General features: G+C 32.3%; 1 protein-coding gene across 1 annotated transcript in view; it reads right to left on the reverse strand.

Moving 5' to 3' along the window:
- Window positions 1-8,544, reverse strand: part of LOC108777292 (uncharacterized) — an 18,039-nt gene extending 9,495 nt beyond the window's left edge. Inside the window, 17 exon segments of the mRNA XM_018544131.1 lie at window positions 197-736; window positions 926-1,304; window positions 1,492-1,625; window positions 1,700-1,850; window positions 2,846-3,355; window positions 3,459-3,799; window positions 3,897-4,067; window positions 4,191-4,396; window positions 4,481-4,676; window positions 4,765-4,878; window positions 5,212-5,305; window positions 5,484-5,596; window positions 5,598-5,609; window positions 7,419-7,615; window positions 7,912-8,036; window positions 8,184-8,303; window positions 8,429-8,544. Of these exon segments, the coding sequence (XP_018399633.1) occupies window positions 197-736; window positions 926-1,304; window positions 1,492-1,625; window positions 1,700-1,850; window positions 2,846-3,355; window positions 3,459-3,799; window positions 3,897-4,067; window positions 4,191-4,396; window positions 4,481-4,676; window positions 4,765-4,878; window positions 5,212-5,305; window positions 5,484-5,596; window positions 5,598-5,609; window positions 7,419-7,615; window positions 7,912-8,036; window positions 8,184-8,303; window positions 8,429-8,544 (3,519 nt within the window).
- Between the last annotated feature and the right edge of the window lie 2,490 nt (window positions 8,545-11,034).

Below are 11,034 nucleotides of genomic sequence, written 5' to 3' on the forward strand. Positions count from 1 at the left end.
AGTATTAAATTTAAATAAATTAAATATATATAAATTAAAATAAATAAAGAAAAATTATTATTCTACCGCAGAACAATTAATAATTTTTTTTGCTGTCGTTAAATTATTACTGTTAAAATGTCACTTATTTAGACACCTTAGTCGATTATCCCTCAATTACTGGATAAGTGTTGAATTTTTTCTTGTAATCGTCTACTTTAATAATATGATTAATTTGCTTATACTGCTGATCGTCGGTTGTGTCCAAACAATCCAAAGTCAAATACTGCCGATTCTTAGGATCAATTCCTACGATGTGTATGCTTAGTGTTCTGAAATTACTTTCATTCGTGTTTTTTGCAAACCATTCTCGCAGTTTGTTCATTTTTATTTCCTCTAGTGCAAGTTTTTCCTTTTGAAATCTGTCAAACATGTATTGACATGTCGTGATCTCATCCCAGTTTCTGTTAACCTCTTCCTCTTCTTCAATGTTGATATCCGTATGCTGTTTAGATTTACTCCATGTATCCTTGATATTATTCAATTCTTCTTCTGATAAGTTTTCCAAAAAATATTTAAATGATTTCAGAAATTTATCGATCTGCTGATCAACATGCTCAGTTGTATATTTATTTTTTTGAATGTTATAAACAGTAATACAATATCCTGCAATTCCATCAACATTTTTAAAATCGCATAAAACATGACGTAATTTTTCTTGGGATTGCCATTTTAATAATTGTTTTTTCATTATCATCTGAAAGTATATTTAAATAAAATCAATCATAAAAATATACCTATGGTATATATTTTCTTCTTTTAAAAATAAGAAAATATATACCATAGGTTTTATGCATTCAAAATAAATAAAATATATATTTAGTAACTAAATCTTATTTAGTTATTAAATTTTAAACAAAATATATAGATATTATTTAATATTTACAATTATTAGGTTGATTATCATCGATAATTCAATCGACATGTAATCAGCTTGATAATATTTCATCACTACGGAATTTGCGTCTGATTTATTAATATTTTTTATCTTGCAATAGCTTGTACCTAACGGTATCTGAGCAGCTGTACTCTTTTTTATTATATCATATTGTAAAGGACTGCAATTAATTAATTTAACACATTGTTTTATAGTCTCGATTACAGCATTTTGCATCATGTTGCCTTCCACAAGGCACTGAATGTACAGATTATTGGTAAAAGATTTCACAAACTGTTGTAAGTCTTCAAAATTGATATTAATTAGAGCATTGTGCATATCAACGTGTGTATAATGGACGTGCTTCAATATCCATAATCTTATGTCCCTGTAAAAAAGGTTAGAGATGTACATTATTGATTAATTCGTAGAAAAATGTAATTTGATATATAATTTATTTTATGAAAACGTTGTTTATTCAATATATGTATTATTAATTATTTCTTTCTGTTATGTAAAAATTTTATAATATTGTTTTAATTATGTTTAATAGTAAGTAAATATATAGTTAATACTCGGCAAATTCCTTGGATTTAGTGAATGTATTGTAATAGATGCTAAGTTGTTCTGTTTTGATCATTTTAAATGTATCTTCTGTTACTCGGTTTGGACAGTCCACCATGCATTTTACAATAGTTTCTAACAAGAGCTGTAATATATACAAATAATGCATTTCAATGTTATATTTATAATTCCAACATATACTTTGAATGCATTACTTACTGACAATTTTTCGTTGAATCCAGACATTTTTATTATAATACCTTTTTTACTAACATTTATCTTATAGTTGTATCCAGCCTGTGTAGCTGAATATAGTTCTTCTAGCAATAGTAGTTTTAATATTTTATAGTACAGTGTCATGAGAGCTGCACTGAAATGTCATTAATGTGAAAGAATGGTCTTTTTTTTCAAATAAGATGCAATTATATAAAAATTGTATGGATAACTTTAACTTAGAAATTAATCTATATCAGTAATACTACAAAATGCGTGTATCATCAGGAAACACGGTATTATCTCCGGCCATGTTCAATAAACTACTAGTTAATTTAAAAGATTAATAATAGACACTACAAGTCTCTTATCCCGAGTCACCAAAGCCCATTTTTGGGGGGTGCATAACTACTAAAATAAAATTTTGAATCGCATATAATGTCCTAAAGGTGGCATCGCCACGAATAATTTGAGCTAAAAAATTTTAAATCGGTTAAGCCGTTCTGGACATACAAGCGATCGAAAAGTGATGATTTTCATGAAAAATAAAGTAACATGCGAGGGGGTAATCACTTAATGTAATCGTGGGACGGAGTCCCTGAAATCATTATAAAATTTATATAAAATTTCGATATATAATCCGACAATTACAGGAAATAATTGTGTAATATTACATAAAATCGTTTATTTTACGAACTGACCGCATATATAGTGAGGAAAAATTATTTGTCATCAAATAAAATTATATAAAATTAAATGAAATCATGTAATCTGTGGGACAATATTTCAGATGGTGGTTATGCCCTCGGTAACGTGTCTCCTTCTCTATCCGTCCTCACCTCACCTCACCGCCCCGCGCGCAGACCAAATGCCACTCAACCATCGTGCGGCATTTGATCTGCGAGCGGGGCGGTGAGATGAGGGGGACAGCGATTCGAAAATCGGCCGAAAGTTGCATATACTTTATGTATGTTCACTTTGAACTGGCACCTTTTTAATTAATAATGTATTAGTTACTTTTCATGGTAATATATTATTATTAGGTAAAAAGATCTAAATTTTTGAGACATGATCTTTTTTTGAAACGTGGCTTGACTTTTTCATTTTTATGATATAATTTTTTAAGTTACATTATTCGTCATAGCTACTTACTTGTTTGGTGATTGAAATCCTAGAGAAGAAATAAAATATATATTCATATAACTATTCGGCAAACGTGACTTGGGATTCAAACGATACCAAATTTCCGATATATCGTCATTGTGTAATTTTACAGGATATTCTGGAACTTTTTCTGGTATTGGTATTAAAGAGAAATCGCTGGGAAGAAATATATTTGGTAATGATAAATGAAAGTCTGGCAATGGCTCGATGATTTTCCAATGTTCGATCCATTTCTTTGGTATTTCATTGTCTATGTACTTTATTTCAAACAATGGTTCGACATTACTTATTTCGAAACAATCAAAATCCTTGTCGAAAATCATAAAATTTGCGGTCTCTGGTACTAAATAATTTAAACACTTTTGTATAGCTTCTGGATCATATTTGAAATGAATGAATGAATTATTTCCAGCTATATAATTGCATGACGAATAAAAATGCATACTCTTGCACAAATTTTTTACATAATTCACTCGATTTTCTCTCTCATTGATAAATCTAAAAATTTTAAATATAAATGACATTTTACGAGCATTTTGTTGAGGTTTTTCTTTCAACAATTGTTTCTTTATTTATCTATTTGTTTCTAAAATTAGATTACCTAAATGAATTTTTTTCAATTTCGCAAAACTCGTCGAAAATATTTTCCCTTGCACCTTCTCTCTTTAGTAAATTGATAAAGGAAAATATTGCATCTAAAATCTTGTTCATATGTTGAAATCCTTCATGGGAGAGTTCTACAACAAGTTGTACTAAGCTATACATGGAGTTATGTTGACTCTTACAATAAAGTGCACATTTAGAAAATGTACAGATCCACATTTTTTTGCGTAAATAACTAATTAAAGAACCTCTTCCTTCTTGCTCAATAATCCGTGAGATATATTCATATGGTTTAGTTTTGTGAACAAGTAGTGAAGGCATTGCCCATGTTATTTCTAACTACAAAAGACAATTTTTATTTTATATAATTATTTATATATTCATGTAGTAAATATAAATTCTCTTTTTTTATTTTGGTCAAATTTTAGTCACGTACTCGTCTAAAAAATTTCGTAGCTTCAACTTTATATATTTTTCGGAAAATGGGAGTATCAAAAGGAATAATGTTTTTAAATTTGGTAAAGTCATCTGGAGGCAACCTGTTAGTTGGTACATCACGAAAGTACGTTATGACATACCTTTCTAATGTATCCAGTGGTAATCTTGACTATAAAAATATACATCATATTATAATTAATCTTATTTTTGAAATAAAATTAAATATATAAATAGTTATATTATACGTATATATAATAATTAGTTATTTTCTTAGCAATTTTAATAAAGCTACTTGTAAAACCAGTTTCATCCTGTGAGCGCTGTAATGACGTTTTTTGAATTTGTACAACTCTTTGCACACTTTATTGTAATTTACATTACAGATCAATTGTTTTAAATCGTCTCCAGTAAATTTGTTGGCTGGATGTCCAGTTCGTGCGAAAGAAGAAAATAGGAGTTCTCGTATATTCTTGGTACAAAATAACGCTACCTGAAATTCTACAAACATGATGTATATCAAGATTACATGTTGCAAAACAGTCCTATTATTTCATTATAACGTACTTATTTTTTATAACCTACCGTTTTTTATGGCTTTTAGCTGTCGCGCATATTCATGCGTTTCAGGCGAAGGGTCACTAAAAAATTTAGCAAAACGGACGAGAGCCGAAAAGAAGTTTTCCTCTTGAATGTCAAAGAAAAATGTTGTATGTTCAAAATCGATTAAGCAATCACACATGCCACCATGATTATAGATAAATTTATCCAAATCATATTTCTACAAGTAAGATAATACATGAATATTTAAATATATAAGATAAATTAAACAGTAAATTTACACACACATATATATTATATTTTAGTACCGGTGGATATTTATCAAATCCAGTGAAAAGCATGCTTTCGAAGTATTGTGCTATTGCTGGAACTTCTGGTGGATCACTGAAACTTCCTACCCCAACACATAAGCCACATGCTGCCTGTTTAAAAAAATATATGTATATATAGATACATATCATGCGCATTACATGCAGTATTAAATAAAGAAATGAACAAATTCGACGAAACGTTTCGTAAAGAGTTTGAAATTGAATCACATTTCGAAATCGATTTGTGAAAACTCGTCTACAGTGAAAGAGACCAAATTTTTTAATCAAAACTTTTGATAATACAGTTGTACATTGAGAAGATAATTATTTTTTGATACTTTACAGGTCTGTTTTTAATATTATAATTATTTTGTGATGAATTCTTAACGATAGAATAAGTAAAAAAATTTGCCGCGCGATATATAAATTATTTTGTTTTGTTACCTTTTTCTTATCTTTCTTATTTTGATCTTGAGAAGAGCATGTCTCTGAATCGCATATTAGCAAAGCTTCTAAACCGTTTGGTAATCTAATGGCTCTAAATTTAAAAGACAAAGCAAACAATAATCAAATAGGAAGACAGTGAGAATGTTGCATATGTTCCAAATTATTGACAAAAAATTTAATCTTTCTATTTATCAATAAAAAAATGTATTCTAACGTTTCTCTTTTTAAAGATTATTAGGATTGTTGATCGATATTTTTTTTCATCTTACCTATATTCCTTTTTGTCATCCTTTAATTTGACAGGTGTCTCCAGATATTCCACTACATAACATTTATCATCTCCAGTCGTGCGCTTCTCCTCTTCCATTATACCAAGGCTCGAGGAAATCAATATAGAAATTAAGTCAGAAGGTACAATATGATGCGATCGAAGATCTCCCAATAAGTAATTAATTTGATCGTATTTTACTTTGATTCCAGGAAACAATTGGTACAGTTTTAATCAACATTCTCATCTTACACTTTCTCCTTTCATTATGGCACCTGCCTTCAAATGAAGGTTAATACGGCTGGTAACTTATGTATGTTATAAGCAAAGGTCATGAGTATGTTTATTTATTTGTATTACCTTTATAGTGGTTTAGAAAATTGAGAATTTCTTTTTCTTGTTATAATAAAAAAAGTATACCAAATAGCAAATATATTTAAATTTCTTATATTTTTAAGAACATTAAAACCCTATTTTTATATCTCGTATAAACTCTATTTTCCACACGCATAGACACAATATTAGAGTATTGATATCTCCAGAAAGAAGTTGCAATAGATATATAATAAATATAATTTATATTTCGTAATTGTATTTATGTCTTTGACACATATTTTGAGCATTAAATATAATTTAAACGTATACTTATTTGCAACATATGAGTCCGGATATTTTAATTATAATTCCTGTCTTACTATAAAACTGACATTATAGTTGTATCCAGCTTGTAAAACTGGATACAGTTCTTTCACCAGTAGTTTTAATATTACACATTACAATGTCATGAAAGCCGCACTAAAATAATATTATGAAAAAGAGTAGTTTCTTAAAAATAAGAACAGTAAAAAATAATTGCTTGTAATTTCAGAGTACAAATAGATTACAGGTTTCTTGCAATGTGTGTACACATAATCAGTTTCATACATCATACATCCGATAATGCGCGATGTGATTCTTATAATAATTGCATAATTAATAAATTCATCATAAGTCTGTTTCCTTTCTTTCGAAAATCGGAAATGCGAACATAACGCGAATATTCATTCACGTTCTGCATTGTTTTATCGAATCAGAGAATCCTCTCGTAAAATAAGAGATACGCTTGACTTTGTAGCACTGTATTTTCATCTACCTCCGATACCCTATATAGAATAGATACAATAAATATAGAATAAATATAAAAAATAATAATAAATGTTCACGATGAAATAAATAAATAGTAATAATCACATTAGTAGTTCTTTATATTATATCTGAAATAAATTAACAAGTAAATGTAACCATTTTACTATATTTTCCCTACACATTTCTGAAGTTTTGACATTTAAATTTCAAACAGTCTATATATATATATTGAGTGTTTGGAATTTAAATATAATATAACATCAATTTCTTACGAATACGATATTTGTATTTAGAAAATTACGTTTAATTTCCTAAACGGAAAAGCAATTTTTGGTGCCTGCGTCTACAGTCGTTTTCAACGCTTCTTTATTCGCAGCACAGTAGTGGGGATAGCTCACAGACTTCTATATATTTCTTTCTTAATATATAGAAGTCTGTGGGATAGCTTCGCCAGCGAGCTTCGCTGCATGAAAAGGATACGAGGATATATTCAAGTGTCCCAAATATGTTGTCTATCATTTGGTTCACAAAGCGCAAGTACAAAATGTAATACTGTTTCGATATAATGATTGATTTAAATATTCGCATTTAACCTGGATATCGATTGGCAGAATTGAGAATCACAGAATAAAAAGGCATTTCTACATAATATTGTATATTCACTTCGTTATGGAGCTTTTGAAAATACGGTTCAAATATAATGCTTTTCGTACTTCAAATGTTGTAATAATTATTCTGTAAAAGTTTCGACGTTATTTCTATAAGTGGATACTGAGAAACTCATCAATATTTTTTAAGAGCAGGTCACTACGTTCTTTTTCCGAGTTATTAACAAATGTGCCATTGACGCAGGTTTATCATATATAGTTGGTGGAATATTTTGTGAAAGACGATGAAAAATTTGCTCTATTTGCTCTATTTGCCCCATATTAAAAAGCAATGAACTCTCCAAAGAATTGGCAATCCGATCCAAGGGATTGTCTGCAGTCATGTGGCGTTTATTGCTATCTGTAAAAAATATTCACATTCTGTAACTTATGTTTACAACATAAGAATTTATATGTTGAAAAATGTATTTATCTCCATTGAACCAGGAAAGTAAAAAATAGTCATTACTATTTTATACAAACAAAATTACATAAATTTTCTATTTTGAATTTTCTATGTGCAATTCGATTCCGCTTTAACCAATGAAATGTTCCACCGATGGAGCTAAATACATTTTTCAATATATGAATTCGTAATTCTTATGTATTATTTATAAAATGGTTTGTTTTGACATGCAAATAAACTCTTCAACATACGTGATGTATTATGACTGTTGTTGCTACTGTTACAGCTATTGCTGTCATCGTGAAAAACATTCAATTCTAATGAATTTGATTGTGTATCATCAAATTTTGATAGAGTCTTGATATTACTGACAGTTCTATCATGAAAAGAAAATTAATTATTATACTATATATTATACATTTGTATACAAAAATTATTATCATTATTATTATTATTATTATTATTATACCTGTTTTTTAGCCACATATCATTCAAAAACTGCATACGTTGTAGATGTATTCACGATTTTTTTCCACTTGCTGCAGATCCACTCGGTTGTTGATTCTTTTTTGAATGCACTCGAAACTGATAGTGTTTCGCTACTTCCACTTCTTTTTTATCGCTTCCACGGAAGGGAATGTTCCTAAAAAAAGATGGAAATACATAATTTGATAAATCAGTATTTTTTTGTAACATAAAATAATATTTATAGAAAAACTTTATACTATAACAATAGCAACAACATTATTACCGTTCATAGCTTCATACACTTCTTCCCAGAGTTGTTTCTTTATTTGTGGGCTGCATTCAGTTATAGATAGTTTGAAGTTCCACAATGCAGGTCGTTTAAAGACTTCATCGATTAGCTGTTCTTCTATTTTCATCTTCTTTGTTTCTAAGTTGACTGACTCGTTACGTGAATTTACAGCAAAAAAAATAGGTTGTATGTAGTATTTCTCATTTGTGGTTTGCAGCGTTGCTTTGCTCATAATTCAACAATGTTTCTTCGCTAGCTATGTGGAATCGGCGGAGTGAGGGTCATCGCCAGCGAAGCTTCGCTGCATGAAATTGTACCTTTATTAAAGAAAAAATCATCTTTATTTGATCTTGAAGATAATTTGTATGTCGAAGCAGATCGAGTCAATTGTATGTGTGTGTTATAGTTTTAAGGTTGATATGAAATAGTATGCTAAGTTATCCGTTAGATGGTATTATATAAGATATTTTTCAATGTTCATTTACTTTTCATCAGTCTATTGTTCTCGATCTCTCCTTAAATTCACTTCTGTGCGTCTAATAAAGATTTCCAGTTTGTGGTATAATTATTCTCTATTAAATAAAACTAATTAAAAGCTAACAGATCTGTATAATGAGTCTCTGTACAAGTAAATGTATGCGGAACGATGTTATGTACACCCACGGTAAATTCTGTCCCTCGGAAATTTTCACAAAATGAAAAGTGACCACCTCGACATCCATGCCCAGAATGATGCCGTGATAACATTTTAACATGCGCCCAAGACATTCCACTCCGGAGCTCCGGCTGAAGATGAAGCGATTATACAGGAAATGAAAGCAAATCCTTTTCAACCCTCCAATAAAATACCTTTAGTACTTGGATTAAATGTATCAGGACGGATAGCTCAAATGCGACTTCGTGCTGCAGGAGTAAAATGTCGGAAAGCTGCGAAGAAACCACTTCTGACACCTCGACATAGGGATCAACGAATGAACTTCGCCATGAATCATTTAGACATCACGGATGAAGAGTGGCAGAAAGTCATATGGATGGATGAGAAAGCTTTTTCCACTGACAAAGACGGTCGTTATCGCGTTTGGAGAAACGACAACACCAGATTTTAGATCTAAAATTTTATTTAGTCAAAAAAATGGTGTTAGGTAAATTCTGAGGTCATATTCTGAAAGAACATGAAATTTTACGTCGAGTATCATGGGTTCGATTTTTTTTTTGGCATAAATAATATGAAAAGAAACTGGATGAAAATGAGTTCAGAATTGAAGACATTCAGGACTTAATGGGTGTATCATACAATTGCGACGGCTTCGTAGGAACGCGAGAAGCGCGTGTACAATCTGTGTTCGTGTTTGTGTGTGTGCGCGTGTAGCCGTGGTATGAGTGATTCGGCGCGAGTGACGGGCTGTTTAAAGACCCGCCTCGTGCTTTTTTTCCTACTGACTCGGTTCACGCGGCTAATCAGCTGTTATCTTCTATTCCTACTATTACCTATATTTTTTCGCGATCGCGAATTCCGTACTAGAATAATCGGACGCGGATTCGGGGCAGAGTCAGACGCACAGACTTCTATATAGAAGTCTGTGGTCAGGCGACGATTTCCACGACGTCTCCTACCCGTATACTGCGCGACGGCAGCACGTCGATTGACGCAATTTTCGTCGCAGTTTACCGGCGAACCCATGTGGCGAAGTATTCTTCGCTTCCTATGAGATACTCTGCTCATCGTCAGTCGGAAGTGATGTCTTTCTCGTGGTAAGCCGTCGATTGCAATAAGACATTGCAATGAGCTCGCGAGTTCCGACGAACCATCCGACCGTTACGGACGCGTTTCGGTTCGGATGCTCTTCATTGTATATTTTTGAAAGTGTTGCCGACTTTGACTGTGCATTGTATCATACAGATGCGTGTCCGCGGTTGAGCTCGTCTCGATTGAGACCTGGGCTCTCATGACGCGCGTTATTACGGCGTGACGACGCCGTAGACGCAGGCGCCCGGAGACCGGTCGAGCAACGCCATTCTCGCGGTCATTGCATCAGCAATTTTTGAAAGTGTTGCCGACTTTGACTGTGCGTTGACTCACATATATATCTTTTTGGGTATGACTGGCCACGTTAATCCGATTTCATAACGGAACCTGGGCCAACTAAATTAAGAAGAAGAAGAAGAATGAGCTCGCGGTGACTGGGGTGCTGCGCTCGATGGAGGGACTAGGGTTGGAGGTGGTACCCCAAAAAACCGAGGCTATCTTCTTTCATGATGGCTCTCGGGGGGCACCTTTTTTTTTTGACCGTTATTGGCTTCCTTCTGTTTGTTTATTGTTTATCAATTGTACGGTTGTAAAAAGATTTGAATACTTTTTTTTTGTTCTCGAAGAAGAAATCTTCCAAAGACCCTCGGGGTAACCACCCCCAGGGAGTGTCGGATTCACCGCCGCCCGGAGGTCTGGTCAAGGTCGACCTAACCCGACGGCGGATCGGGGGGCGCCTTCCCCGACCCGAGTTAAGGTAGGCGAAACTGCCGTTGACCGATGAGGTGGGGACCGAGATGAATTCAGGCCCCCCGAGAGCCATCATGAAAGAAGATAGCTTCTTCTTTAGATCGAGTTCCGACTTCGCGT

The sequence above is a fragment of the Cyphomyrmex costatus genome, unplaced genomic scaffold (genome assembly GCF_001594065.2).
Source record: "Cyphomyrmex costatus isolate MS0001 unplaced genomic scaffold, Ccosl1.0 scaffold43, whole genome shotgun sequence".
NCBI lineage: Eukaryota > Metazoa > Arthropoda > Insecta > Hymenoptera > Formicidae > Cyphomyrmex > Cyphomyrmex costatus.